The sequence below is a fragment of the Megascapheus bottae genome, chromosome 12, assembly GCF_031878675.1.
Source record: "Megascapheus bottae isolate mThoBot1 chromosome 12, mThoBot2.hap1, whole genome shotgun sequence".
NCBI classification, from domain to species: domain Eukaryota; kingdom Metazoa; phylum Chordata; class Mammalia; order Rodentia; family Geomyidae; genus Megascapheus; species Megascapheus bottae.
In genome coordinates this window covers 56469345-56485233 of record NC_143520.1, presented here as the reverse complement: position 1 = coordinate 56485233, position 15889 = coordinate 56469345, and the positions used below count along the sequence as shown (strand labels likewise).

At 37.6% G+C, this 15889-nt stretch overlaps 1 protein-coding gene across 2 annotated transcripts in view; it reads left to right on the top strand.

Moving 5' to 3' along the window:
- The window catches only part of Uggt1 (UDP-glucose glycoprotein glucosyltransferase 1), a 112288-nt gene that overhangs the window by 42172 nt on the left and 54227 nt on the right, over positions 1-15889 (top strand). For both annotated transcript variants that reach the window (XM_090343007.1, XM_090343006.1), the window contains exons 14-18: positions 1320-1439; positions 4385-4470; positions 5897-6032; positions 8835-8966; positions 11539-11703. In XM_090343007.1, coding sequence (XP_090199133.1) covers positions 1320-1439; positions 4385-4470; positions 5897-6032; positions 8835-8966; positions 11539-11703 — 639 coding nt within the window. The remainder of the gene's footprint in view (positions 1-1319; positions 1440-4384; positions 4471-5896; positions 6033-8834; positions 8967-11538; positions 11704-15889) is intronic.

Here is a 15889-nt window from a genome sequence, read left to right as displayed (position 1 = left end):
ATATAACGTGAACTTCTCTCTGTCTCTCTGTCTCTACCTCTGTCTCTCTGTCTCTCTCTCTCTGTCTCTCTTTCTCTTGTCATCAAAGATTTACAACTGCTTATGTGAATCTATTTGTTTATCATATTGTTGGTTCTTAAAAGTGACTTCTTGTAGCTAATGGTACTGAGATACCAATTTTTCTAGTGGTTGAGTATCTTGGGAAAGAGTATTTTAGTTTGTGTAATTTTTGTGGCAACCTGTGTAATTTAAAGCTGCTATTAAAATATGATTTTTTTTTAGTTAATAACCAGACCAAAAGGGACTTTCATTTTTGTATGCTGTGTGTCATCTCTGAGCCTTTGTCATCTGCATAGAGAATGTGGGGACTAGTACTTTCAGGAGTGTCAAGATGAAGAAGAGGTGGTTGTAGAGTTGATGTGGCCGGCTTTTGCTTGGCATCTGTCTGTGTTTTGTTTTTTTTTTTGTACCCCCACCAGACATGGCATCTGTCTTTTTCTTTTCTTGGTTTTTGACTGTCATTTATTTTAGAGAAACTTTATTGAGAAATAATATAGACAATAAATTATCATTACTTGAGTTTTTATTTGGTGATATAACTGTATAACTGTATAAGTATATACCCCATTTTCTTTAGGGCAGTTCTAGAGTTTGAACTCAGGATATACTGTTACTACTGAGTCACACCACTGCCCTTTTTTTTTGCATTGATTACTATTTTTTTAATGATTATTATTAAGTAGTTGTACAGAGGTGATTACTTTTTTGTTGTTACTATTAAATAGTTGTACAAAGGATTATAAATACAGTGCTTCTTGGACAGTGGCATCCCTTCCTTTGTATTTCCCAATTTTCCCCTTCCTTTGCCTTCCTACAAGTAACACTGTTCTTTTGTTTTTTTGTGCTGGTCCTGGGGCTTGAACTCTGGGCATGGACACTGTTCTTGAGCTTTTGTGTTACACTAGTGCTCTACCACTTCTACCACTTGAGTGAAAGCTATGCTTCCATTAAACTTTTTTTTTTTTAGTTAATTGGAGCTAGGATTCTCAGGGATTTACATAGCTGGCTATGAAATAGAATACTCAGGTTTCGGTCTCCTGAGTAGCTAGGATTATAGGCATGCGCCACTGACACCCGGTTGATATTTTTGATCCTAGTCCTTTATTGATTTTGTTGACTTCAAATACCTTTACCTATTCTGTGGTTATTCCCTGTATGATTGTTAAGCTAAAGTCTTACTGTTTCATTAACTGTAGGTTTCATTAACTGGTGATAAATGTGTATGTGTATGTGTGCCATGTTATATTATTCTTTTCTAGTGGGTCAACAACTTGGAGACTGACAGCAGATATAATGCCTGGCCTTCTAGTCTACAAGAATTGCTTCGACCCACTTTTCCTGGTGTTATCAGGCAGATCCGAAAAAACTTGCATAACATGGTAAGGAAACCTTGTCATCTGCTCATTGATGTCTCCCTCTTGTTTTCTCTCTTACATTGTTGTTGTATGTAAAGAGGGTTTGCTTCTCTCTCTTAGTGACTGCTTTCTCATACTCCCCACTGTGGCTCTCATGGGAGCTTTGGAATGCATTGTTTCTGTAGGAGAGTGGGGTAGCAGTGTTCAACCACTCTTAGACATCCATCTGGAATACCAGTTAAGACTGTGTCTTTTTACGTGTTTTAGTTTTGTATTTTAAAGCTTTTATTTCTTTAGAACATTTTTATGCTCATAGTATTGTTATGTAAATTTCAACACAGTACTTTTTTTTACTCAGAAGGTTCGTATTACTACTGCTTTTTTTATTAAAAAATTTATTAACATTGATTTTTACATCATATTTCAAATGATATATTTAACAAACAAGTATTCAAGAAAGGAATCTATATAATCACTGGCACTTAGTTTTTAGAACATAATCAAAATTAGGCTAAGGGTTTGTATATCATAGATACATATTAATCTATGTAATATCTATGTCCATAGAGTCATAAGTTTTTATGTCTATGTAGTTGTGTTTATATTTCAATACCATGTCCATAGCATTGGGTATGCAATATTGAATCCTCACTCTTGTACTGTTTGGATCTAACAGTCACATATTAAGGATACCATGCACCTTTTGTTCCTTTGGTCTTGACTTGTCTCACTCAACATGATTCTCTCTAGATTCATCCACTTCCTTGCAAATGCCATTATTTTATCTTGTCTGTTGTCTATGTAGAATTCCATTGTATGTATATACCACATTTTTTTTTAATCCATTCATCTGCAGTAGGGCATCTGGATTGTTTCCATCGCCTGGCTGTTGCAAATAGTGCAGAGATAAACATAGGTGAGCAGGTGTCCTTATCATATCTTGGGTTATGATATTCAGGGTAGGTGCCCAGAAGTGATATGGCGGGATTGTAGAGAAGGTCAATTTTCAGTTCTTTAAGAAACCTCCACATTGCTTTCCAGATTGGCTGGACTAGTTTACAATCCCACCAGTAGTGCAGTAGGGTTCCTTTTTCTCCATAACCCTGCCAGCATCTGTCATTGTCTGAGTTCAAAATCTTGGCCATTCTTGTTGGGGTAAGGTGGTATCTTAGGGTTGTTTTTATTTGCATTTCCTTTATGACCATGGATGATGAACATTTTCTCATATGCTTTTCTGCCATTTTAATCTCTTCTTTTGATAAGTCTTTAGTTCCCTTGGCCATTTAGTGAATGGTTTGTTGGGTTTGGGGGGGATTTCTTTCTTGAGTTCCCTGTAGACACTGGATATTAAACATTGGTCTGATGTATTATTGGTAACTATCTTTTCCCTGTTGGTTGGCTGTCTCTACTTTTATCTGTGCAGAAACTTTATTTTTAGGTAGTCCCATTTATGGAGTCTCTCTCCAATCTGTTGTGACCCTGGGATTCTTTTCAGGAATCTTTTGCCTGTGCCTATGAGTTCCAGTGTCTCTCCTACTCTTATCATGTAGCAGTTTCAAAGACATTGAGGTCTTTGATCCACTTTAAGTTAATGCTTGTGCATGGCAAAAGGCTAGGGTCAATTTTTAGTTTTCTGCTTTAAAAAAAAAATAATTAATTTTTTTTTTTTTTTAATTTTGCCAGTCCCGGTGTTTGAATCCAGGGCCTGAGCACTGTCCTTGGGCATTTTCAAGACTAGAGCTCTAGCACTTGGGCCACTTCTGGCTTTTTTTTGGTGTATGTGATACTGAGGAATCGAACCTGGGTCTTCATGTATCCTAGGCAGGCACTCTACTATTAGGCCAAACTCCCAGCTCTCCTTTTTTTTCTTTCTTTCTTTTTTTTTTTTTTGTAAGTGTCTGAATCCCTCAAATTTACTGGTTCATTCCAATCTATAAGCAAATTATTTGTCAGCTCCTTCTTGGGATTCTTCATTTTGTTGCTTCAGTGAAATCATGAAAGAGTGTTTTCAGTTGGTTCTCTTCCTCTTTATTTCTTTCTCTTTTCATAGCTGCAGAAGAGATGGGGTAAATGTGAGCTAAGATGGAGTTGTAGGTTGCATGGGGCACTGCCTTTGTATTTTCCTCACTCTTGTAACCACCTCTTGTTTCACAAGACTCAAGTTCCTTTCTTCCCATGAGTAAATTGTAGTAAAAGAGAGAACATGAATAAGTTGTTTAGAGCATAGAGAAGCTTACTACATGATGGCTGTTGCTGTGGAATAAGAACTAAGAAGTGAATATGTAGGGCTAGGAATGTGGCTTAGTGGTAGAATGCTTGCCTGGAATACATAAAGCCCTGGGTTCAAGTCCTCAGTACCACATAAAATAGAGAAAAGCTGGAAGTGGTGTGACTCGAGTAAGCACAAGAAGTGAGCAAAAGCAGCTCAGGGACAGTGCCAAGGCCTTGGGTTCAAGCCCAAGGACTGGCACCAAAAAAAAAAAAACACACACACACAAAAAACCCCAAAACCAAAAAACAAAGTGAATATTTGAAAAGAAGAGTCTCCGTTTTCTCAAGTGGGAGAGTTGATAAAACTTGGGTTTACATGGGAGGGTGTAACTACAATTTTGTTCCAACAAGAGATGTACTTACTACCTTACTATTTAAATGTAACTCCTCTGTACATCAACATGACAAGAAAATAAAATTTTTAAAAGAAAACAACAACAACTTGGGTTTTGTTTTTTGTAGTAGAGTAGGTGCTAGCAATTTGGATCATTATTCATATGGTAACAGAGGAAATCCATGAGAAAAATCATCTTTCCTTCCATTACCACATTCTTTAAATACAGAGGGAGACACTTGCTGATTTTATAAGTCTTATGTAGAGAATGGTTGGTTTAATGCACAACATTAATGATATTTTTGTTTCTCTAGAAATATTACAATAAATGTGCTTCATAGTTCTTGCCTCTTTCCCCCAACAGGTTTTCATAGTTGATCCTGCACATGAGAGCACATCTGAGTTGGTGAACACAGCTGAGATGTTCCTTAGTAATCATATACCACTAAGGTAACACTGCTATTGAGTTGATTATATAGTTAATTAGGTTAAATTTGGTTTGTGATTCTGAAGTACAAGTGTAGTGCTACTGAATTGTATGGTAATTGTGGGATAATTGTTGGACTGCCAAGGACTAGATGTTATAAAATATTGTATGGTCTTTTGTAGTTGCAGACAGACACATTGATATTGGTGTTTGCCTTATCTACCAACAAAGTTCTCTGTGACTAGATTTTCACTGTAGGTTTTGATAGATTCTCTGTGTACGGTGTTACAGATTGGTGTTAAGATACTACATTAATTCTGGAATAATTCTTGTAAGTTTACATATTGATGAAAATTAAATTAGAAATCAAGAAGATAAAGGGGAAAATAACTCTAGTATTTTAAACCCAGTACTGAGCTCAGTGCTTTGAATGAGCAAATGAGCACATGTGAGTCACATTTCCTACTTTCTTAGAAGGCTTCGCTGCATACTCCAGTAGTTTAAGATGATCTTGTACTAAGTATTTTATCAGGAAAACTAAAAACCACAAACTCAGGTATTTAGAAAGCACAGTTTTCAAGTACTTTAAACTTTGTTGTAGTTTTTTGTTATAAGGTAATTACACTTTTTTTAGTTTTGTTTTACTTACGATTCTGATATTGCTGTTGTTAAATGCAGAGTCTTTCCCTTTATTATTATTATTATTTTATTTTTTTGCCAGTCCCGGGGCTTGAACTCAGGTTGTGGGCACTATCCTTGGACATGATTTTGCTCAAGGTTTGTGCTCTGCCACTTGAGCCACAGCACCACTTCCAGCATTCCTATGTATGTGGTACTGAGGAATTGAACCCAGAGCTCTGTGCATGCTAGCCAAGCACTCTACCACGAGGCTACGCTCCTGGCCCTCTCTTTATTTTTATAGTTTACAAATTCTCATCTCAATTTTTATTTAAAAAAAAGAACAAGAGCTGGGAGTTTGGCCTTATGGTAGAGTGCTTGCCTAGACCTGTGTTTGATTTTTTTAGTACCACGTACATAGGAAAAGCTGGAAATGGTGCTGTGGCACAAGTGGTAGAGCCCTAACCTTGATAAAGCCCAAGGACAGCGCTCAGACCCTGAGTTCAAGCACTAGGACTGGCCAAAAAATAAAATAAAAAAATAAATAAAATAAAAATTGCTATGTAAAACTATAGCAACACCTTTGTTTTCATGACTCTGAAATAGCTGGCTTTAAAGACAGAAAAACCTAACAATGAAAGCATACCTTATTCTGTAAATGGTATGTGTATATCTTTGCCAGACATGTTAGAGTAGGATAGGAACTGTGTTCTTCACGTGGGATAGTTGTTCTCATATCAGCTAAAATACTTGAGGTGAGACCATAGAGATAAATCCCTTTGGCTGCTCACATTCTTTAAGATGCTTCTGCTTCTTTTTTCCCTTCTCCAGAATTGGTTTTATATTTGTGGTTGATGACTCTGAAGATGTTGATGGGATGCAAGATGCTGGAGTGGCTGTTCTTAGAGCATATAATTACATTGTCCAAGAAAAGGATTCTTATCATGCCTTCCAGGCTCTAACACATGTAGGTTTTTGTTCCAAATGGCAAGTAACTACTTAACTCAGCCTAGAACACAGTATGTGGTAAGAGAATTCTTTCTGGTAAGGAGAGAAAATTAAAAGAAGTTAGTGTTTTAAATTTCAGGGGTTACTTTTACATTTTAACTAATGTTATTAAGTGATTACTGTGATTTCAGCTAAGATACCATTCCTTAGGAGCCAGCTGCTTAATACTTTTTCTTGTAAATATGATAGTCTCATTCATTCATTCATTAGCCAGTCCTGGCCTTGAACTCAGGGTCTGGCTACTGTGCTTCAACTCAAGGCTTGGGCACTGTCTCTGAGCTTTTTTGCTGAAGGCTTGCACTTTACCACTTGTGTCACAGCTCTACTTCCAGCTTTTTTTTTTTAATGGTTAATTGGAGATGAGAGTCTCATGAACTTTCCTGCCTGACTGGCTTCATACCTTAGATCTCAGCCTTTTGAGTAGCTAAGGATTATAGGTGTGAACCAAGGCACCCAGATATAAAATCCTTTTTTTTTTTTTGCCAGTCCTGGGTTTTGAATTCAGGGCCTGCGCACTGTCATTGGGCTTTCTTGAGATAGAGCTCTATCATTTCTGGCTTTTTTCTATGTATATGATACTGAGGAATTGAACCTGGGTCTTTGTGCATTCTAGGCAAGCACTCTACCACTAGGCTAAACTCCCGGCCCCATAAAATCCTTTTTGACTCTCTTATATCCCCATTTTTATTGTGATCTGAAATGCTCTGATTTGTGCAGATATATGAAGCATTTACATATTCAAGTTCAAAGAATTCTATTTTCTTGTTTTTTTCTACTTTTGAGTATTTTATAAATGCAACTTAAAGCAATTTTTACCACTTTTACCCATTAACAGGGTGTTAGTCTGATTTATTATTTGTTTATGCTTTAGAAATTTATTTGCCACACTTTTTGTTCATTTATTTATTTGGAAAATATTTATTTTATTTTTTAGCCAGTCTTGGGGTTTGAATTCAGGGCCTGGACACTGTCCTTGAGTTTTCTCGAGGCAAGTGCTCTACCGATTGTGCCACAGTACCACTTCCAGCCTTTTCTATATATGTGGTACTGAGGAGTTGAACCCGATCTTTGTGCCTGGTAGGCAAGCACTGTACAACTGGGCTAAACTCCAGGCCTGGCAAATATTTATTTTTTTATTAAAGAATTTATTAGCATTGACTTTTACATCATATTTCAAATGATGTATTTAAACAATTAAAAAATTTTTTTCCAGTTGTGGGGCTTGGACTCAGGGCCTGAACACTGTCCTTAGTATTTCTCAAGATTAGAGCTCTACCACTTGAGCCACAGCACCACTTCCAGCTTTTTCTGTCTGTGGTACTGAGGAATGAACATGGGTCTTTGTGCAAGCCCTTTTCCCACTAGGCCAAACTCCCGGCCCCACAAATATTTATTAAGATCTGCCATGTATAAGTCTGGTACTGGCTGTAGGTTATACAAAGAAGATAGCCCCCTTATCCTCAAAAACCTCACACCCATGTGGGAGCACATCTAAATAGATGGTAGCATAGAATGTGGCAAACATGTCTGTCTGTGTGGTCTGAAGCCTTCACTCTTCCTTGAACAGAGTTTTGAAAGTTATGGTGAAAGTTGTCCCTGAGTTCAGCAGGAAACATGAGTGCCAGCTACAAATCATAGGTGATGATACCAAGTTAGTAATGTTGGTAAGCAGGAGATTGTGGTGGAGGAAGCTAGTCTTCAAGGCCTTAGAGGCTAAGTAGTAGTGGTGCAGAGTACAGCAGGCAAACACAGATTTAAAACTCATATGGTGATAAACGTGAGGCAGAGCAGAGGTGAGCTGTTGTATTATAGCCATGAGAAATGATGGGGACGTTAGTAGGGGTATGGAGAATGAAGTAGAAAAGGAAGTTACCCAATATAATAAGTAGTTTAGGGCTGGGAATGTGTCTTAGTGGTAGAGTGCTTACCTAGCATGCATGAAGCCCTATGTTCAATTCCTCAGTATCACCTATACAGAAAAAGGCAGAAGTGGTGCTGTGGCTCAAGTGGTAGAGCACTAGCCTTCAGCACAGAAAGGCTCAGCAACAGAGTCCAGGCCCTGAGTTCAAGCCCCAAGACCAGCAATAGTAATAATAATAATAATAAAGTACTAATAAGAGGAGGAGTTTAAAATATTCTCTTTGAAGTTCTTTCTTTTAGATATGTATATGGAACGATAATGAAAATTTTCACTTTTGTTGAATTTTTATTACAAAAGTAACATGTTTATTATTTTTAAATCCAGTAATTTTTTTGCTACTCATTTACAATATCTCCCACATCTTTCTCTTCCCTGATCTTTCATAAAGGTGGAATCACTAAAGGGTTATTCTGCATTCCAGAGATCTTGAAGTGTACAGTTCTTTCTTGTTTTTGGTCTGTTTTGTAAGAAGAGAGATTATGCTATGCATACTTTTCAGCACTTCTTGCCCTAAACATCATAGACATGAGTTATTTTGTTTTTGATTTTTATTGTTTTTTAGTTTGGTTTTTGGCACACTGTCATGTTATATAGTCCATGTGTATCACTATGTTCAGATTCAGATTTTTTTTGTTCATTGTTTTCATTTGAGATTTAATACTACTGCTTAGATTATTTTAAGAAATATTTGTAACCTAAAATATCTTAATGAAGTATGTTGTAATGGGAGAGTTGCTGTTTTGCTCAATTTGCTTTTAAGAACGACAGTTAAATTTTTCCTCTAAGCTCAGAAATCTTTTTTAATTTTGAAATTTGATTTAAAAATATTTCTTCCTTTAGATCTATAACAAAGTGAGAACTGGAGAAAAAGTAAAGGTTGACCATGTGGTCAGTGTCCTGGAGAAGAAATATCCATATGTAGAAGTTAACAGCATTTTGGGGATTGATTCTGCTTATGATCAGAATCGGAAGGTAAACAATTCTTTGGTTCTTCTCAGTTGATTGAAGCATTGTACTGTCTTTAGGCTTTTACCCTTGCAGAGTGGTGGGGTTCTAATGGTGGTAGTTACAATAGTTTCATATGTGTGTGTGTGTGTGTGTGTGTGTGTGTGTTGGGTATTGGGCCTTGAACTCAGGACTTTGATGATATCCCTGAGATTTTGTGATTAAGACTAGAACTCTACCACTTGAGCCACTGCTTTACTTCTGTTTTCTGTTTTCTTTCTTTCTTTTTTTTTACTGGTTTTAATTGGACAGATGGTTTTAAATGCCCATGCTGGCTTCATATTGCCATCCTCAGATCTCAGCCTCCAGAATAGCTAGGATTACAGGTGTGGCCACAGTGCCACTTCCAGATCTTTTAAAATTAATTAATTAGTTTATGTTTTGTGGTTATGGGGCTTGAACTCTGGACCTAGGTGCTGTCCCTGAGCTCTTCAAGGCTAGTGTTCTACCACTGAGCCACTTCTGGTTTTCTGGTGGTTAATTGGAGATAAGAGAGAGCCTCATGGTCTTTTGTGCCCTGGCTGTCTTTGAACCATGATCCTTAGATCTCAGTCTTCTGATCCTGTAATCCTCAGTTAGGATTACAGGTGTGAGCTACCAGGGCCTGGCAATTTCATGGTTTTTGTTGTTGTTGTTTGTTTATTTTTGTGGTTGTGGGCCTTGAACTCTGAGCCTGGATGCTGTCTCTGCTCTTCAGCTCAAGGCTAGCTTTCTACCACTTTGAACCACAGTGCCACTCTAGCTCTTCATTAATGTTTAAGAAAATGATAGAAAGGTCAGGTTTTTGAAGATAGACTTTGTGTAGGGGTGTGTGTGTGTGTGTGTGTGTGTGTGTGTGTGTGTGTGTGTAGGTGACTATGCATGCATGCTAGTACTGGGATTTGAACTCAGAGCCTGAACATTGTTCCTTAGCTTTTTCACTCAAGGCTGATATTCTACCACTTTGTCTATATTCTTACTAGCTTTTTATTGTGTTAATTGGAGATAAAAGTCTCATGAACTTTCCTACCTGAGCTGGTTTTAAATCTGGAATCTGAGAATATCCCCCAGCCTCCTGAATAGCTAGAATTATAGACATGCCAACACTTGGCAAATACACACACACACATACACACACACACATTCAGTTTTAGCTTGTATATTAACTTTTAAATTGGAAAAGTTTCTCTTTCATAAAACCGTGGTAGCACTGGTATGAAGTACTTCAAGTATAAAGCCCCATGATAACATGTGATTTAATGGATATTATATTGTTTTATTTAGTTATGTAGAGTATGGATGGGAATGTATTAATAAATGTAATAAAGCAATAAATAATAATGTAATAATAAAGCTAAGTATAAAAATAAGGATATGCTCTGGGAAATTGAAGTTTGGTTTGGTTTGGTTTATGTTTTTTGAGCTGATCCTGGGGCTTGAATTTAGGTGCTATCTCTGAGCTATGTTGCTCAAGGCTAGTGCTTTAGCACTTGAGCCACAGCTCCACTTTTGGTAGGTATCTCCTAGGTTTTCTGTCTGGACTGGTTCTGAACCACAGTCCACAGATCTCAGCTTCCTGAATAACTGGGATTATAGATGTAAGCCACCTGGCTGGAGGTGAGTTTTTGTGTATTTAATGTTTTTTCTTGTGAGACCTTTAAAACAGTAATAAATCATTACTGCAGAATGGAACAAGTTGATCAGTTTATTGAAAATACATATTAGGATAAAAATGAAGAAAATTTTCTTTTAATTCATTTAAAACATATTAAGTACCTGCTCTATTCCTGAGCAACACCCTCAGTACCCTCTCATGTCTTCTGTAGATATCTGTCCTATACCCAATTTAACCTTTTTTTTTTTTTTTTGGTTATTGTTGTTGGTTATGGGACTTGAACTGTGGGCCTGGATCTTGTCCCTGAGTTCTTCAGCTCAAAGCTACAGTGGCACTTCCGGTTTTCTGGTGTGTCATTGGAGATAAGAGTCTCACAGACTTCAGTGCCTGGGCTGGCTTTGAACCTCAGATCCTTAGATCTCACCCTCCTGAGTAGCTAAGATTACAGGTGTGAGCCACTGGGCCTGCCCCCCAATTTAACCTTTTTGAGTTTTTCAGTCATTCAATTCATTCTTGTAGTCAGAACAACCTTTTCTTTTGATATTCATAGTTTATTTAATAAAACTAATTGTTTTTGTGTTATAATTCTTGCCTTGGGAGCTGACACAACTTGTATGTGCTCAGCTAAAAAGAGCAAAAATAAATGCGTTTCCTAGAGAGCCTCTCATCAGTTCAAAATGATGTTCTGTTGTAGAGTGTTGATTGTATATGTATATTTTGGTAACCTGTTCTGCACAATTATAATTTAAACTCCCTAATTCAATTTTGGATTTCCACTAACTATGCTATCGCTTTTACTAAAAATGAAGTGCCTTTAGATATTTCTTCTTTACCATTTTTATTGTTCTTGTTTTTAGAAAAGGCATTGTAAACAGAAATACACTTTGTTCCATTTCTATCATAAGGAGTAAAAACGTTCTGTTTTTGTGTTTTTCTGTGTTCTAGGAAGCAAAAGGCTACTATGAGCAGACTGGTGTTGGTCCACTACCTACTGTTCTCTTCAATGGAATGCCCTTTGAAAAGGAACAACTACATCCTGATGAGCTGGAAACGATTACAATGCACAAAGTTTTGGAGACTACTACCTTCTTCCAAAGAGCAGTATACTTGGTGAGTGGCATTCCCAGGTAGACGCTGAAAGAGTAGTTTATTTTTGTAGCTTCTGAAGTGGGTAATAAAATTCTTTTAAGCATATTTTTTCAGGTGCCACAACCAATTTTTTTACAGGTTCCTAGGAAACTCTCTTATAGTGGAAATATTTTGGTTTTAGGGTTGTTTTTTTTTTAAATACTTTTTTTTTTTTCAGTTATATTTCATTGTCAGGGTGATGCATAGGGGATTTCAGTTACATTCATCAGGTAGTGGGTACATTACTTCTTGAACATTGATACCCCTTCCCATGTTTTTCTCCCAGTTTTCCTCTCCCTAGCTCCTCCCAATCATCTTGATTTCCCCCTTCCCTTCCCTATTTCAAATAAGCAAATAAATGTATATATAGTATACCAGGTACCAAAGTCAGATACAATAACATGAGATAAGCCATAAGGAGAGGGAAAAAAACAAGAAAAGAAAGGGGGGTGTGAAATAACTTAAGTTTTTAATTTTAAAAATTGTGAGAATTTATAAGATATTTTGTTCCATTTAAGATATTTTGTTCCATTATTAAGGAATTCTGCCTTTGGAAATAGCTTATTATTACATAAATGTATGTGTATATACATGTATATGTGTATATATGTGTAGTTATTGAGATATAATTCCCATACTTTTCAACTCATCTTTTTATGATTATTATATTAAAATAATAATAATGATTCACAATTTTAGGGATGGAACCCAGAATCTCATGCATAGGAGGCAAATGCTCTACCACTATAGTTAAACACTGACTCCAAAACTGGCTTTTTAAATACAAATGTATATGCCAGTGGTTATGAATGTTTACACAGACTTTTTGCAACCATGAGCAATTTTCTTCTTTTTTTGTCAATTATGGGGCTTGAATTCTTGGCTTAGGCACTGTCGCTGAGCTCTTCAGCTCAAGGCTAATGCTCTACCATTTGAACCACAGCACCATTTCAGGTTTTCTGGCAGTTAATTGAAGATAAGAGTCTCACTCACTTTTTTGCCTACGCTGGCTTTGAACCACAATCCTCAGATCTCAGCCTCCTGAGTAGCTAAGATTACAGCTGTGAGCCACCAGTACCCAGCTCAGCTGCAATTTTCAAACACAGTAATCATCAAAGGAGCTGCATATGCAATAGTAGTCTTCCTCATTCTGTCCTTCTCCCAGCCACTAGTAGCCACCTTACTTTCTTTTTCTGTGGATTTTCCTCTTCTAAGCATTTCATGTAAATAGGATGGCAGAGATCTGATGAATTCCAGATTAATATGATGTAGTGCTTAGTGCTCTAAATTCTAGTCTACTCTTATGGTTGGTCTTGCCGATGTTACCAAACCTGTCATCTTGTTAACATCAATTACTGCTTCCCATGTATCACCTTGTTGCAAGGACTGTCAGATGGGATTTAAGGGAACCATTATGACTAACAAAGGTACTTTTTTCCTTTTCCTTTTTCATTTTGCCAGTCCTGGGGTTCAAACTCAGGGCCTGGGCCCTGTCCTTGGGCTTTCTGAAGGCAAGAACTTTACCACTTGAGCACCATTTCTGGCTTTTTTCTATGTATGTGGTACCGAGGAATTGAACCCGGGTCTTTGTGCATGCTAGGCAAGCACTCTACCACTAGGCTAAACTGCTGGCCCCTTGGATACTTATTGCACAAGGCTAGCACTCTGCCACTTGAGCCACAGCACCACTTCTGGTTTTATTTTGAGTATGTGGTACTGAGGAATGGAACCCAGGGCTTCATGCATGTTAGGCAAGCACTCTACCACTAGGCTATGCTTTCGTCCGCAAGATATGTGTGTGTGTGTGTATATTTTTTTTTTTTTAAGCCACTGGTTTTAAAGGTTTCCTCCCAGAAACTAGAGACAGATGCCACTCATAGATATCAAAAGTATATGGGCTGGGAGGCATTTGCTCTTTATTGCTGCTGCAAGCACTAAATAACTCCAATCCCAGTATGAACATCATTTGTAGATCTGATATAGGGAGAAAGGGCAGGAATGAGAATATTGCCTAGAGAAAGAGTAGAATCCAGTGAATTATATGCGCGCGCTCTCTCTCTCCCTCCCTACCTCCCTCCTTCCCTTCCTCCCCCCCCCCTCTCCAGTTCTGGGGCTTTAACTCAGGGCATGAGGACTGTCCTTGGGCTTTCTCAAGGCTAGAGCTCTATCACTTGAGCCATAGCACCACTTCCGCCTTTTTCTATGTATGTGGTACCAAGGAATCGAATATGGGTCTTCCTGCATGCTAGGCAAGCACTCTACCACTAGTCCAAGCTCCCAGCTATTCTGTTCTCTTTCCTGCACCTGAACATATAAGTCATGGAACATATCCCTCCAGGACCCCAATTCATACTTATACACAGGACGGCAGTATCTGATATATCACGAGTCCTTCAGGGCATGGGGAAGGGGCGGTTTGCATACATAGGTCTCCCTATTGGGTACTAGACAACAGCCCTGATTATACAGCTGTGTACATGGAAACTCCCCTACTTTAGCCATCTCCAACAGGGAAACTTTGGTTTGAGAGAGTCGCCTTGGGGACTACTCTGCCTGGAATGCTTCCCTCCTCACATCTTCAATTTAAAACTTTTTTTTTATTGTTATTATGAAGGTGATGTGCTACTCAATGAGTACATTTCTTTTTGGATAGTGTTAGGCCTTCACATCTCCATTTTGGCCCATTTGCAATAACAATGAGATTAGGTACCCTATCTTCCAGGATTCTGTTACTTAGTGCTGGGCAAGGAGGTAGCAGACTTTATCCTACACCTTTTTCCTTGCCATTCCTAGACCACTGTGTAATTTGGATTTTCTGTCTTCACATTGTGTTTTTCATTTGAGTTGAGTTATACTAGTTTATATTTAGTTGGGGGTCTAACCTTTATTAGATACATGTTTCTTAAATATTTTGTCTGTTCCATAGCTTGTAATTCACTTTTTTCCAATTTATTTTATTGTTATTATAAAGGTGTTATACAGAGGGGTTACAGTTTAGTAAGTCAAGTGATGATATATTTCTTTTTTTTTTTTGACCAGACCTGGGGCTTGAACTCAGGGCTTGGGCACTGTCCCTGAGCTTCTTTTGCTCAAGGCTAGCACTGTACCACTTGAGCCACAGCACCACTTCTGGCTACAGCACCACTTCTGGCTTTTTCTGTGTATGTAGTACTGAGGAATCAAATCCAGGACTTTGTGCATGCCAAGCAAGCACTCTATCATTAAGCTACATTCCCAACCATAGTATATTTCTTTTGGGATAATTTTTTTAACAGTATTAGATAAAAATACTCAAAAGAGGGCTAAGGATTATAACTCAGTGCTTGTTAGAGGTTTGGGTCCAATACTCAGCACCAGGAAACAAAAAATTACATACGTGTGTAATTATGTGGTTCATTTTGTTATGCATGTATATATATGATCATTTACCCCTTCTAGTGTTTTGTTGAAACTTTTTATTTATTTTTATTTTATTTTTTTTGTCAGTTGTCGACTTGAACTCTGGGCTTGGGCATTGTCCCTGAGCTCTTCAGCTCAAATCTACTGCCCTACCCCTTGAGCCACAGGGTCACTTCTAGTATTCTGGTGATTAATTAGAGATAAGAGTGTTATGGGCTTTATAGTGTTCAGGCTGGCTTTGAACTGTGATCTTCAGTTCTCAGCTTCCTGAGTAGCTAGGATTACAGGCATGAGCCACTGTGCTTGGCAGAACTTTTTAATATTTCAATGCATATGTTTGATTTATATAGTTATCATTAAAAGGACTAAAATATGCTTTATGTGGTAAAGCATGTCTTCAGTCCCATCATTTAGAAGTAGGAGTATCATGAGTTTGAGGCCAGCCTAGCTATATATGAGGCCCTATTTTCCTCCTTCCAGATCTATATTATTACCATAATATGTTAACCCACTACATATAATAATGTATTTCTCCTTTAAACAATGTGTAACGTTTTATACACACACACACACACACACACACACACACACACACACACACACACATAGAGAGAGAGAGAGAGAGAGAGAGAGAGAGAGAGAGAGAGAGAGTGAGTGTATGTGTTACAGGGTCTTACTTTGTAGTCCATGTATCCTGTAACTTATGACCCTATTTTTCATTTTTTAAGTGCTAGTCTCAATTGTAGAAATTGTAGATTCCCACAGTATT